The sequence below is a fragment of the Nomascus leucogenys genome, chromosome 18, assembly GCF_006542625.1.
Source record: "Nomascus leucogenys isolate Asia chromosome 18, Asia_NLE_v1, whole genome shotgun sequence".
Taxonomy (NCBI): domain Eukaryota; kingdom Metazoa; phylum Chordata; class Mammalia; order Primates; family Hylobatidae; genus Nomascus; species Nomascus leucogenys.
Window position 1 is genome coordinate 27,240,508 of NC_044398.1, and position 14,996 is coordinate 27,255,503.

At 41.2% G+C, this 14,996-nt stretch overlaps 1 protein-coding gene across 25 annotated transcripts in view; it reads right to left on the reverse strand.

Moving 5' to 3' along the window:
- KCNMA1 (potassium calcium-activated channel subfamily M alpha 1) overlaps positions 1 to 14,996 on the reverse strand; it is a 770,960-nt gene that overhangs the window by 340,591 nt on the left and 415,373 nt on the right. Inside the window, exon 1 of one of the 25 annotated variants that reach the window (XM_030799217.1) lies at positions 9,021 to 9,990. The exons of the other annotated variants lie outside the window; for them this stretch is intronic. Within the exon in view, the coding sequence (XP_030655077.1) occupies positions 9,021 to 9,082 (62 nt within the window). The 5' untranslated portion in view covers positions 9,083 to 9,990. Of the gene's footprint in view, positions 1 to 9,020; positions 9,991 to 14,996 lie in introns of those variants that run through there. 25 annotated transcript variants of the gene reach the window in all.

Genomic DNA, 14,996 nt, shown 5'->3' on the forward strand with positions numbered 1-14,996 from the left:
TTGTCTCTAAAAATAAATAATAAATAAAACGTTTTAAAAACCTGCATGCAGAAATGAAAGCCCATGACAGAACAGCAAAAAAATCAAATGCAATCCTGGAGCTATGCAGAAACCAAAGGAGAGATGAATATGTCTAGATTAAAGTTCTTTAGCATCTACTGTCCATCTTACGGGATTCCATAGACAAACATACAGTAGAAAAGCTCAAAATAAAATGGCTTTATTCTATATTTAAAACTACATTTTTTCCTTATTTGTGTTGTTGCAGACTATTAGTTTTTCATGCACAGGCAAGAGCTAACCAAACACACTGATTCCCCAATGTGACCCCCTGTAGCATCAAGACCTATCTTTATAGCAGTGTGAGTACACGTACCAACTATTATGTGTTCTTATAAAGTAATCCTCATCCTGTCAACTGCCGTAAGATCCTGGGGAAGATGCTGAGCAATGCTGGTGTTCTATGGTTATGCAGTACTTGGCCAAGCTCTGTGGGTAATTTCTCCTAAGTATATATATATATGCTTAAATGGCACCTACCAATTATCTCTCTTTGGAAGAGTGCAAGTGTAGCATGCCCACTCTCCCAGATGTGTGCACATTCCCGCCTCCACAGAGCTGTCTATTTGCCTCTCCTCTCTAGAAGCTCTGGGTTAATTCTTTCTCTAGGCACAGAAGCAGCTGAGTGAACTCTGCCTAGGGCAGCTATCACTGTTCTTTTCTTACCTCTAGGAGTTAAAACAGAGAAAACCTATTCTCCAGAAAAAGACCACCCTCTACAATGTCTTCATAGGAAAAAAAAATGGTCACACCTGTGACACAGCCCCAAGTTTTTGAATTCTCATAGGCACCTCAGATCAAAGCTACCCAATAACCTGAGGTAATGGAAAAGAAAAACAATAGAGTATGACATTTATTCATGTACCAAATTCTTGGTTTCTAAGCTATTAATTTTTGGTCTTGCAAATTTTGCTGGAACAGAACATGATAGAGTACTGGCTCTAAAGTTCTAGGTTCAGATAACAAACTCAAAAGGGGTTTAGAAAACTAATCCAAGGCAGAATCTTAAATTTGAACCTTAACATGGACTCTGTTCTCCACATTAAAATATATTGTACTACCTTTTTTCCTATAAAATATCAAAGAAACCAAGAGTTGGCTCTTCGAAAGAATATACAAGAATGCTAGACAGCTGGCCAGATTAACAAAAAAAGAGAGAAGATTCAAATAAGTGCAATCAGAAATGACACAGATGACATTACAGCTGATCCCACAGAATTACAAAAGATTCTCGAAGACTATTACGAATACCTGTATGCACACAAATTAGAAAATCTAGAAGAAATGGATAAATTCCTGGAAACACACAACCTCCCAAGATTGAACCAGGAAGAAAGTGAAAACCTGAACAGACCAATAACAAGCTCTGAAATGGAATCAGTAATTTAAAAACACCTACCGATCAAAAAAAAAAAAAGTCCTGGACCAGATGGGTTCACAGCCAAATTCTACCATTTGTGCGAGGAACTGGTACCAATCCTACTGCCACTGTGCCAAAACACTGAGGAGGAAGAGCTCCTCCCTGATGCAGTCTATGAAGCCAGCATCATCTTTATACCAAAAGATGGCAGAGACACAACAAAAAAAGAAAAATATTAGGCCAATATCCCTGATGAACATAGATGCAAAAATCCTCAACAAAATACTGGCAAATCAAATCCAGTGGCACATCAAAAAGTTAATTCACCACAAACCAAGTAGGCTTTATCCCTGGGATGCAAGGTTGGTTCAGTATATGCAAATCAATAAATGTGATTAGCATTATAAACAGAATTAAAAGCAAAAACACATGATCATCTCAATAGCCTCAGAAAAAGATTTTGATTAAATCTAACATCCCTTCATGATAGAAACTCTGAAAAGAGTAAGCATCAAAGAAACATACCTCAAAATAATAAAAACCATCTATGATAAACCCACAACCAACATTATACTGAATGGGCAAAGCTACAAGCATTCCCCTTGAGAACAGGAACAAAGCAAAGACTCCCGCTCTCATTACTCCTATTCAATATGGCATTGCAAGTCCTAGCCAGAGCAACCAGGCAAGAGAAAGAAATAAAAGGCAACTAAATAGGAAAGGAAGAAGTCAAACTATCTCTCTTCACTGATAATATTATTCTTTACTTAGAAAACCCTAAAGACTCCTATAAAAGGCTATTATAACTGATCGATGATTTTAGCAAGGTTTCAGGATACAAAATCAATGTACAAAAATCAGTAGCATTTCTATACACCAACAACATCCATGCTGAGAGTCAAATCAAGAACAGAGTCCCATTGACAATAGCCACAAAGAAAATAAAGTACCTAGGAACACAGCTAAAAAAGGAAGCGAAAGATCTCTATGTGGAGAACTACAAAACACTGCTGAAAGAAGTCAGAGACAACACAAATAAATGGAAAAACATTTCATGCTCATGGATAGGAAGACTGAATATTGTTAAAATGGCCATACTACCTAAAGCAATTTACAGATTCAACACTATTCCTATCAAACTACCAATAACATTCTTCACAGAATTAGAAAAAACTATTCTAAAGTGCATATGACTCCATAAAAGAGCCTGAGTGGCCAAAGCAATTCTAAACAACAAAAACAAAAACAAAAAAACAAAGCTGGAGGCATCAAACTACAAACAAAGCTGGAGGCATCAAACTACCTGACTTCAAATATACTATAAGGCTACAGTAACCAAAACAGCATGGTACTGGTAAAAAAAAAAAAAAACAGACATATAGATCAGTGGGACTGAACAGAGAACACAGAAATAAAGCCACACATCTGGAGCCATCTGATTTTCAACAAAGCTGACAAAAACAAGCAGTGGGGAAGGGACTCTCTATTAAATAAATGGTGTGGATATAACTGGCTAACCATATGTAGAAGAATGAAACTGGACTCTTACCTTTCACCATGTACAAAAATTAACTCAAAATGGATTAAAGATTTAAATATAAGACCTCAAACTATAAAATCTTTGAAGAAAACCTAGGAAATACCCATCTCAACATCAGCCTTGGCAAAGAATTTTTTACTAAGTCCCTAAAAGCAACTGTAACAAAAACGAAAATTGACAAGTGGGACCTAATTAAACTAAAGAGCTTCTGCACAGCAGAAGAAACTATCAACAAAGTAAAAAGACAACCTATAAAATGGGAGAAAATATTCACAAACTATGCATCTGACAAAGGTCTAATAACTAGGATCTATAAGGAACTTAAAAAAATTGACAAGCAAATAATCCCACTAAAAAATGGACAAAAGACATGAACTGACACTCTCAAAAGAAGACATACAAGTGGCTAACAAACGTGAAAAACTGCTCATCATCACTAATCATCAGAGAAATGCAAATTTAAACCACAATGAAATACCATCTCACACCAGTTAGAATGGCTATTACTAAAAAATCAAAAAACAACAGATGCTGGCAAGGCTGTGGAGAAAAGGGAATGCTTACACACTGTTGGTGGGAATGTAAATTTGTTCAGCCAATGTGGAAAGCAGTTTAGAAATTTCTCAAAACACTTAAATCAGAGCTACCATTCAACCCAACAATCCCACTACTGGGTATATACCCGAAGGAAACTAGATAATTATACCAAAAAAACACATGCACCTACATGCTCATTGCCATGAAATTTCACAGGAGCAAATATATTGAATCAACCTAGGTGCCCATCAGTGGTGGACTAAATAAAGAAAATGTACATACACATCATGGAATATTACACAGCCATAAAAAAGAGTGAAATCAAGTCTTTTGTGGTAACGTGAATGGAGCTGGAGGCTCTGTTTCAAATTAATGGAGCCGGAGGCTCTGTTTCTGTTTCAAATTAACACAGAAACAGAAAACCAAATACTGCGTGTTATCACTTATAAGTGAGAGCTGAGCACTGAGCACGCATGGACATAAACATGGGAACAATATATACTATGGACTACTAGAGAGGGGAGGGAAAGGACTGTGGGTTGAAAAACTACCTATTGGGTATTATGCTCGCTACCTGGGTGCAATATATTCACATAACAAACCTGCATATGTACCCCCTGTATCTAAAATAAAAGCTGAAATTAAAAATATATATTTTTAAAAGTACTGTATGTATACTACTTTTAATTGTGAAATGCCAACTTGTTATATTCTCTCTCTCTCCTCCTCTCCCTCCCCTGCTCAGTGTCGCTCGCTCTTTTCTCTCTCTTGCTGTCTTCTCTTCCCTCTTCCTCATTAAGCTGTATGGTTAAGGAAATGAGAGCAATCTCTGCTTCAAGGCACAGCCAAGAGGAATCAGCACTCTTGACTTTGACATCTTCAATTCCTACTACCACACTTCGTCAGAGAAAAAGAAATGACAGGAAACTTCTAGACAAGATGATTCCCTGCCATTATCCTTAAAGATCTATCCAAATCACGTCATTCCTTTCACTTGCTAATTGGTTTCGTAAGCCTTCTTCCTTTCCTTATATTTTCTATTCTTGTTTACGGGGCAATTGCCGACGTATGCATAGTTCTGGATTTTTTTTTAAGTAATTTGTAGCTGACTATCGTTTATTTGTGCAATTGGTGTAATTAAATCTAATTACATAATTGGTGAAAGACTGAGTAATCACATAATTAGAATGTGCAATAATAACAGTTGAAATCCTATTGTTATGATGTGTAATGATACAATTATGATGTATAACATTCACAGGGTACTCTGCAAAGAGCAAAAATGGCTCTAACCCTGCCTGAATGGAGCACAGCTAAAGTTGGAGACCTGGAAAGTAGCTTTCAGCACCTATACTTGGACTTGCTCATCATCTTTATCCCCCTAATATAGCCTTTGACTTTTATACTCCACAGGAATCAAAGGCAGTAGAGGAGGTCTAAGGAAGGTCCTCATGAGGGCAGGAGCACTCACATCTCCAAGAACCAAATCACCAATACAATCAGCCCTTAGACAGAAAGGAGCAGCAAGAGATGGACTCACATTTCTGAAACAGTCACTCCTACATGTCAGTTTTAAGTTTGAAACTGTAATCAGGACACAAAAAGATAGGGTTGGAGAATGTCTGGTGATCACACACACAATTACAAGTGGGCCTAGTGATTATGGCCTGGGACATAGCTCCCAGCTCTCAGTCTGCCCTCTCCACCCCAACTCCAGTCATCTTAATCACCAGGACATAGACCAACCACCAGAAGTGCTGGCCTCCCAGGTCCTTGCTCTGCTGATTGTCGGTGACCCTTCCCTTTCCTCCATGCCACCCACCCACTCCCATGATCTTGCTCTCGACCCGAAGAAAGCAGCAACTATAGTGTTTCTGATATCTCAGCCTCAAACACCCCATTCATCAACAGCAACCTCTCATCCTTGTGCTCACCTGTTCACGCACTCCCCACTGGGACCCTTCCCCAACCTCAGAGAAATCTCCAAATTCTGGACACCTCCCCCGACATCCTACCCCTGGCCAGCCATCTGCTCCCTGCCCCGCCTCGCAACGCTCCTTGTCCAGCCTAATTCCCATAGTCCACCATTGTCATCACCCCTGGGCAGCACCCTCCTTCCATAACAGAAGCCCTCAGCCCTACTTCACACCAGCCCTGGAAAGCTGAAAGTTCCTGAATAAAACCACACAAGGGAAATGACTGGTTTCGCTTTAAATTCATGATCTCAAACTGCAAATTGACACTCCATACTGACTGGCAAACTGCTATTTTTCTTGAATTGGTTTGCTTTCCAATTTTCCAAGGCCACTATTTCACAGTTTTTCTTCTCTCCTCCAACCTCCCATGTTCTTTTCTGCACCATCACGCTCAGTGGATGGCCTTGCCTCATCATGTCATTAAAAGTCACATAAAAGAATCAGGCCAGTTACACTTTTTTTCCTACCAGCAGCTCTCCAACACTGCACTCACAGGCGCCCAGCACATCCTCTGCCCCTTCATTCATAACACACCATGCCCTCCACAGACACTCTTTCAGCCCTGCACTGTCTAACTGTACTGTGTTGCTATAGCAAGCTCTCCCTTGCTGCTGGAGCTCTGCTGCCAAAATATAAGCTTGCTCAACTGTCCTCCATAGCCAACCACATTTCCAGAGACTGCTGCAGGCTCCATCCTTTAGCCCACTTCGATCAGGCCCTCCCTCCACTCGCTAGATCTTCAATGTCAAAGAAACCAGCAACGTCCCTGTCACAGACTCCACAGATGACCCTAGACCCTTACCTTCCCTCTGTCTCAACAGTGCTTGGCAATTGGCCACTCCCTCTGCCTGAAACCCTCTCCTCCTTAGGCTTCTGCCATCTCCTTGCCCTGCGTGTGCCCTTCCTCAGTTTCCCATCCAGCCTCCTCCTGCTTTACTCCCCCTCTAAATGTTGGGCATCCTCTTGCCTTCACCTGGGGCACCTTCTCTCCTCTCCCTACAGTCTTTCCCTAGATGGTACCATCAACTCACAGGCATTCAAATACATCTTTGTAATTTCCAAATGTAATATGATTCTTCTCTTCTGAGTTCTGGACTCAATTATCTACCCTGCTATTTGACATCTTCTCTTTTGGGTGTCACAAACTTCTTAAACTGAACATATCCAAAATGGAAATCCTGATTTCTCCCCAGTGCAGCCCTTAGCCCCCAGTGCAGCCCCTCCCTTCCCAGTAAATGCTACCACCAGGGATCTGTCATTGAAGCCAAACACTAGAAGGCTAGAAGGACCCTGATTCCCCCTTCCATTCACTCTACATCCAATCCATCAGGGAGTCCTGTCCAAAATGTCTTTCTCTTCTTTAATTTCCATACTTCACCACCCCACTAGATCAGGCCAGTGCCCTCCTCTGTTGGGATGGTCTTTTCTTTTATCTTCTGAGCATGATTACAGATTGCACCTGTTTCGTTTTGTTTTGTTTTGTCTTTTATTTTTGCTTTTTTTTCTTTGCCTGTCTCCTCCTCTAGACTGTAAGTGTTCCCTGATTACATTTACTGTTTTACTTATTTACAGTATCCAGCATAGATCAGGTAATTAACTTTCATTAGATAAATAAATAAATGACTATGGTGTTGTCATCTATAATATGCAGACAATGAGCCTCATGGTAAACTTATAAGGACCAAGATGAAAGACAGGGCCAGAGCAGAGATAATAAAATTAGCTGAAAGCTACTCAAAAAGTTAAACATCGAGATACCATATCTTGATATGGACTGCATTCCCCTGAAATGCATATGTTGAAGCCCCAGTCCCCAGTGTTATGGCATTTGGAGGTGGGGCCTTTGGGAGATAATTAGGTCTGATGAGGTCATCATAAGAGTGGGGCTTTATGATGGGATTAATGTCCTTGTAAGAACAGATACCAGTGAGCAGTGAGCTTGCCCCTCCCCCCCACCTGTCTCTCTCTCTCCTCTCTCCTCTCTCCTCTCTGTCTCTCTCTCTGCTGTGTGAGGACACAGCAAGAAGGTGGCCATTTGCAAGCCTGGAAGAGAGCCCTCACCAGAAATTGACCATGCTGTTGCCTTGATCTTAGACTTCTTAGCCTCTCTTTCTATCTTGAAAACATCATGCTAATTGAAACAAGGAAGTCACAAAAAGCCACACATTACAAAATTCAATTTATATGAAATGTCTAGAACAAGCAACTCTATAGAGACACAAAGTAGATGAGTAGTTGCCTAGGACTGAGAAGATTGGGGGACTGGGAGAATGTGGAATGATTGCCAATTGATATAGGGTTTCTTTCTGGGGTGTCAAAAATTTTCTGGAATTAGATTGCAGTGATAGTTGCACAAATCTGTGACTATACTAGAAACCACTTTAAATGAGTGAATTCTATGGTATATAAAATATATTTCAATAAAACTACGAAGAAGAGGGGGAGAGGAGAAGTGGGAAGGAAGGGTGAGAGAAGAGGGAGGAAGAGAAGGCGAACAGCAGCAGCTCAAGTTAGTTAATTAGGCTATGGAATCCAAGTTGCCACCAACAAAAAAGTAAGCCACTGTTTTATATGCCACCAAGAAAGAAAATATTTACCAATTATAGCCATAAGAAGTCATGAATGATGAGACACTTCCTGATTTTGGAGATTTTAAACTATGAAAAAATTGTATCTTAGAATTAGTAAAATATAGTACATGTAGGCTGTTGTCAGATCTAGGTACCAACTTCTGAAGCCTTCTAAATTAGAATTACTTCTTTAAAGATAATTTATTAACCATAAACTCATTCATTCATAAGAAAAAAAATTTATCAAATGAATATTATAAGCTGGATATTGGCTTTATATATGGTTTTGACTCTGTGCATATCATTCATTTAATCTTCAACAATTGCCCTTCAAAATAAGCATTATATTCCTCATTTTATAGACAAGGGTGTGGGCTACAGAAAGGTCCCATAGTTCTTAAGTGGCACAGCCAGGATCCTAAGCCATGTCTCCAGGTCTCTGCTCTGTTCCTCTGTTATGAATGAACAGTTCAGATGCAGAAACCTTGTGAGCAAAACCTGAATTTTTGGCCAGGCGCGATCTTAATCGCTCACGCCTGTAATCCCAGCACTTTGGGAGGCTGAGGCGGGCGGATCACCTGAGGTCAGGAGATTGAGACCAGCTTGGCCAACATGATGAAATCTCATCTCTACTAAAAATACAAAAATTAGCCAGGCGTGGTGGCAGGTGCCTGTGGTCCCACCTACTCAGGAGGCTGAGGCAGGAGAATTGCTTGAACCTAGAAGGTGGAGATTGCAGTGAGCTGAGATCATGCCACTGCACTCCAACCTGGGTGACTCTGTCTCAAAAAAAAAAAAAAAAAAGAAACTAAACAAACAAACAAAAAAACTAAATTTTTTTCTAAGCCAAATGTTTCCTCTGTCAGCTTTAGAGATGTAGATGCCCATCAATCCCATCATCTCAGGCCTTACTTCTCACATGGCCACCTTCTCCCAACATCAACTGGTATATATTAAAGGAACAGGAATTACAGTACATTCCTGGAGAATATTCTTGGCCACCCTGGAATTTCCTGTGTTCAATATGTTGGTTTGCCATGAAGTCTCCAGGAGCTGCCGAATGAAAACATGGAGATACTTACAGATGACACAGACAGAACAAAGTGAAAATGAGAAACGAAAGGAGAAAAAAAGTGGTATGAAGAGCAGGTGCAACTCAGTTTATGCTGCAGATGCTTTCTTGAAAATTATGTGTAGATCAAATTGATTTATGAACTTAGCCGTATCATAAATTCAACAAGAACATTGTGATGGAAACTTTTGTAATCAGAGAAATTTATTTGTGCTGAGAATAGTTGATTCTCAGCCTCTCTTTTGAATATACTTGTTATTCTTCTCAAGGGGAGCCTACCTGCACATAAAAGTTCGATAACCACCAGGGATTCTTGATGTGCAGGAATGTCATGAGACCAAAATGCTTTACAAAGACTTAAAAATATAAACTATCTATGCCATTTATAATAGCCATTTCCATAATACTTTAAATATATATCTCAACACAATGGGAGGGTTGAGAGGATGCTTCTCAGGGATGGAATTCTAGGACCACTATTGAAGGAGATTATTTGAGTGGGTGGGGAAGCTCAGAGGAGATAAGTATCTCCCCTGGGTAACCAAAAGCCCTGAACCCTTCTCTCTTGACAGTTGAGAGGGAGGGAGAAGTTGAAGGAGTCCAGTACTCCATTCCCAAATGACCCCCATGGCCTCCTTGCAAATTACAACGTCACTAGCTCCCTGGTCTTCCATAGCCAAAGGTTACAAAATGGCCACCCAAACAGGTTTTAAAAATCAAAAGTGTTACATTTCTTAAAATGGATTTGCAGAATTACTTGAACGAATAAAAGATCTGCAAGACATGCTGCATGTTCCCACTGGGGAATAACTCACTGGAGCTGGGTAGACGCTCCTGAAGACATGTCTCCTGGTCCCCACTACTTTTTTTTTTTTTTTTTTGAGACGGAGTCTCGCTCTGTCGCCCAGGCTGGAGTGCAGTGGCGCAATCTCGGCTCACTGCAAGCTCCGCCTCCTGGGTTCACGCCATTCTCCTACCTCAGCCTCTCTGAGTACCTGGGTCCCCACTACTTCTTAAGCCTTGCATCCAGCCTGGCTCCTGCAGGCATTTTCACTTGCACCCCAGTAGAAGTCTCCTCTGAGCTAACGGTTACCACCACATGACTCACCCAATCCCATGTAGAGCCCGCAAATATCCATGATCCCAAGAACGTCCTTTCTTTAATGTGGTCTCATTTCAAAATATATGAGACTGTTGGATTTATTTATTTACTTATTTATTTATTTACCGAGACAGAGTCTCACTCCATCGACCAGGCTGGAGTGCAGTGGTGCAGTCTCGGCTCACTGCAACCTCCGCTTCCTGGGTTCAAGTGATTCTCCTGCCTCAGCCTGCAAGTAGCTGGGATCACAGGTGCATGCCACCATATCTGGCTAATTTTTGTATTTTGGGGTAGAGATGGGATTTCATCATGTTGGCCAGGCTGATCTCAAACTGTTGGCCTCAAGTGATCTGCCCACCTCAGCCTCCCAAAGTGCTAGGATTACAGGCATAAGCTACCACACCCGGCCTTTCTTTTTTTATTTATTTAATAAATTTTTTAGAGCTAGCCCAAATTCTTTCAGATCCTCTGTTCTTGAAGTGCCCTCCTGGTTCATTTCATCTAGTGACAAATATGACTCCATATCACCACTTTCCCAGAGAATCAGCACAGCAGCCATGCCTCCAGAGCTTTTGCTTCACAGATATGCTTAATAAATTCACTTTATCCTTTAGATCACAGGGCTTAGAAAGGAATGTTGTTTTTGTTGTTGATGTTATTGTTCTGCTTTCCATCAGCTTAATACAATCGTGACAACACGCTTCTAAGAAGGATCCTAAGACATTCATTTCTTTGAAGCACTATTACCAGTGAGCTGACAACAAAAAGTTAATACACATAGGACTCAGGCACTCAGGCTCACTCTGCTTAAACTAGCGGAGTGGGGCAGAAGAGAGACATGTACATTCCATATCCATACCAGCCTGGGGTCTTGACTTCTAAGAGGGGTGGTGGCTTTGGCCTGAGCCCTAAACCCAGCAGCTGCAGTTAGTGCCAAAGCTTATGAGGGCACAGAAAGTAAAGAAAGATCAGTGTTTTAAAGTCTCCACCTACCATACGATTTCTCAGCAACCTCAACTGTCTTTTGTTGTTATTGTTCTTTTGTTTTGTTTTGTTTTTGAGACGGAGTTTTGCTCTGTCGCCCAGGCTGGAGTGCACTGGTGCGATCTTGGCTCACTGCAAGCTCTGCCTCCCGGGTTCAAGCGATTCTCCTGCCTCAGCCTCCCAAGTAGCTGGAACTACAGGCACCCACCACCACACCTGGCTAATTTAGCAACCTCAAGTCTTAAACCATATAGGAACTGTAAGAAGACCACTGGTTTGTTTCTCATCACTAACGTGGTAACTCATGATTGCCAGACACTGGCTGAGCAGCCATGCTCTGCCCAGCGGCATTGTTTTCTAAGCACTTAAGTGTATCTTCTCATTATCCTCATAAAATCCCCATTATCAGCTCCATTCTACAAGTGGAGACCTTGAAACTTAGAGAGCTTAAATAATAATAATAACTAAAATTCATGAAGTGTGCCATTCTAGCGCTCTACACATACTAGGCACTGTTCTGAGTGTTTTTATCTGTTGACTCAATTAATCCCCATAACACCCTTTTTGTGTTACTATTTATGTTGTCTTCATATTACAAATGAAGAAACTGAGGCACAGGAAAGAGGTGAAATAAGATCACTTAGCTGGTGAATAATTAGGCAGAACTTGAACTCGGGCAGCTTGACACCAAAGCTGTGCTTTTACTGCTAGGCTGATTTGCTCAAAGTCACACCACTGGTTAAGGCTGGAGTTTGAGTCTACTCCATGTGGTCAGAATCTAGAGCCACAGGGGCAGCCATGTGCTCTGTGGCCTGCTTAGATGTCCATGGGGTCAGATTTCCTCTGCAGTGGCTCCAATGGCTGGCAGCAGGGTCTGGGATAGATGTACTGCCTTTCTCAGAACTAGGCTGGGAAAAACGTTGCCTTGTCATTTATTTTTTAAGTGTCAGGAGATTTTAAAACTTCTAGGAGAAGAGATAAGCAATGAGAAGAAAATCTGGGTCATTTTTGTGCAACAAAGGGGCATTCTAATGGTGGTCTCAAGGGGTCTTTTCTAGACACAAGGGGAGGAGATTGTATTAGCAGCCCTCTCTTCCCTTCCTGGGGAGTTTGAAACTCTATCTAGTTTTGAAATCTAAAAATCCCCAAGCTCTTGGATCTGGTCCTTTTTACCCCCTTAGCCATATATTCCAGTTTCTGCTAAAAAAGTCTGCCTCAAGACATAAGTGACACCCAACTCCTGGAGCTACCTGTTTTCTATTTTCTTAGAAACCAGAGCTTCTGGGGTTCTGAGACATCTCTAGTGGTCACTGACATAACCACTAGCAACTGGGTTCTACAAATAATGCCCCTGGGGAACTCAATAAAATTATCAATCAATAGCCCCCATAGATCTTAATAGAGAGTGGATAGGCGGAAGGTTTATGAATCAGGATAAGTCATTTGATTCACCAAAGGGAAAAGATAAATAAACCAACACTCCAGTTAATTTTAACCTGAAAAGAAACTGCTAGCGAATGGTGCTTTAGCAAAGTCCGTAGGGTCTGAACAATCTTAATTATTCACAAATGCAAATTGATTTTACTGCTTGCTAATTTCTTCATGCCTTCCATCCAGTTCCTCTTCCCCTCACCATCTCCTCTCTCCTCACCCAGTCTCTTAATTCCTGAAGAGCCAAAAGGAAATTTCTGGAAATGACCTTCTAATCACTCAAGCTTTTTCTTTAAAAAAAATTTAATGAATCTTCCCAAGACCCTAATTAGCTTAACCTGGGATCCAGGGACTGCCCTAGGCCTAAATAACCCATAGATGCACTTCAGGGACCCCATGAGCTAGCTGAAATTACATGCAAAATTGTGGGGGTGGGTGCAAAAAAAATCAGAAAGAATGAGTCAGATCTACTATTTGATAGCACAAGAGGGTGACTATAGTCAATAGTAACTTAATTGTACATTTTAAAATTAACTGCAAGAGTGTAATTGGATTGTTTGCAACACAAACGATAAATGCTCTAGGGGATGGATACCCCGTTCTCCATGATGTGATTATTACATATTGAGTGCCTGTATCAAAACAGGTCATGTACTCCATAAATATATACACTTGCTATATACCCACAAAAATTAAAAATTAAAAACAAACAAAAAATTGTGGGGGTAGGGTACTTCCTGACTCCCTGCCCACCCAGAGGCCCAATTTTCATCAAATTCTCAAGAAAGTCTATGTTCTCCCCAACCCCCTAAAACAGCATTAAGCATTAAAGGACTAGACTGTACCCACCTAAACACTGCATCACAAGGAACATTTGTGATGCAGAGTGAGAGAGCCCAGGCTTAGGAGCCAGACAGGCAGGTTCAAATCCCATCCCTGTCACTTACGAGCTGTGTGAATTTAGACAAATGTCAAATTCTCTGAGCCTATTTCATCATCTGTAAAATGGTGATCATAATAACTCCTTCATCACAGAATTATTAGGTGACTATACAAAATAATACGAGAAAGCACAAAGCATTTGTACACAGAAAGGGCAAAATGAAAATCCTCTCTATAAGAGAGAGAAAAAAGGCAGATCTAGGCTCAGGAGCAGAGACACTGCTCTCCCATCTTTGGGAACTGCATTTCTGGCTTTGCTAAAGATGAAGGTCACTGTACTACTAAGACAATCAGATTGGGATCACCCCTGGGAAATCCATAAGAATCAGATTAGAAGAGCACTCTTTATGAGCATCATATTAGATTATAAACCTTTTTATAGATCTTATAGTGACATGCCCAATCTGATTTAAAATAAGCCTCTAACCCTCTATTCTCCTACTGTCTGTACCCACTTACGCCCAACATAATGTGATAAGCAAAGTCTAAACATTTCAATCATGTACAATGTGAAGTTGCATCACAGTAAGGGCACTGAAATGACCCCAGGGAGCCCGCATAGCCAGATGCCTGCAGTCCTTCTGCAAGATCCCAATATTTTCAGGTTCTACCTGGGTCAGTTGGCTGCTCTGGGGTAAATATCAATTAGATGCTTCTAGATCCTTTGGCTGTTGGGACTTCCAGAACAGCATCAATGACTTCAAAAACATCCTGAAGTTGATTAATCTGCTCCTGTTGTATGGGCTAGATTCCTGATTCCAGAGAACAGGCCAACAGAATGCAGACCAAGAGGACCCCACCTTTGCATTTCTACTTCTCATGGCAAGGTTGCCTCACTCCCAGAAAAAAAAACTTTAGCCTTATTATCTGAGACAGGCAGAGGACTGAAGCTGATGGCCATTCTCTATATATATCTGATTTTATATTATGATTATATTGTGGAGTGTGCTACTGCAGAGTTTAACTGCATTGAAATCATTACATCATTTCTCTTTGGCTATAAAGAATTTTAATTTGGGGCTGGGCATGGTGGCTCACACCTGTAATCTCAGCACTTTGGGAGGCTGAGGCAGGCAGATCACGAGGTCAGGAGTTCAAGACCAGCCTAGCGAATGTGGTGAAACCCTGTCTCTACTAAAAATACAAAAAATTAGACGGGTGTGGTGGCGCGCACCTGTAGTCCCAGCTACTCGGGAGGCTGAGGCAGGAGAATTGCTTGAACCCGGGAGGCAGGGGTTACAGTGAGCTGAGATCGTGCTGTTGCACTCCAGCTCTGGGTGACAGAGCAAGTCTCCATCTCAGAAAAAAAAAAAGAATTTTAATTTGGAAGCCATTCACAGTGGTTGTAGTTTTTGCTCAGACCATGTTGTGACACCCAGTGTACTGGCTTTTCAGATGACATTAACCCAGCTACCTGCTCAT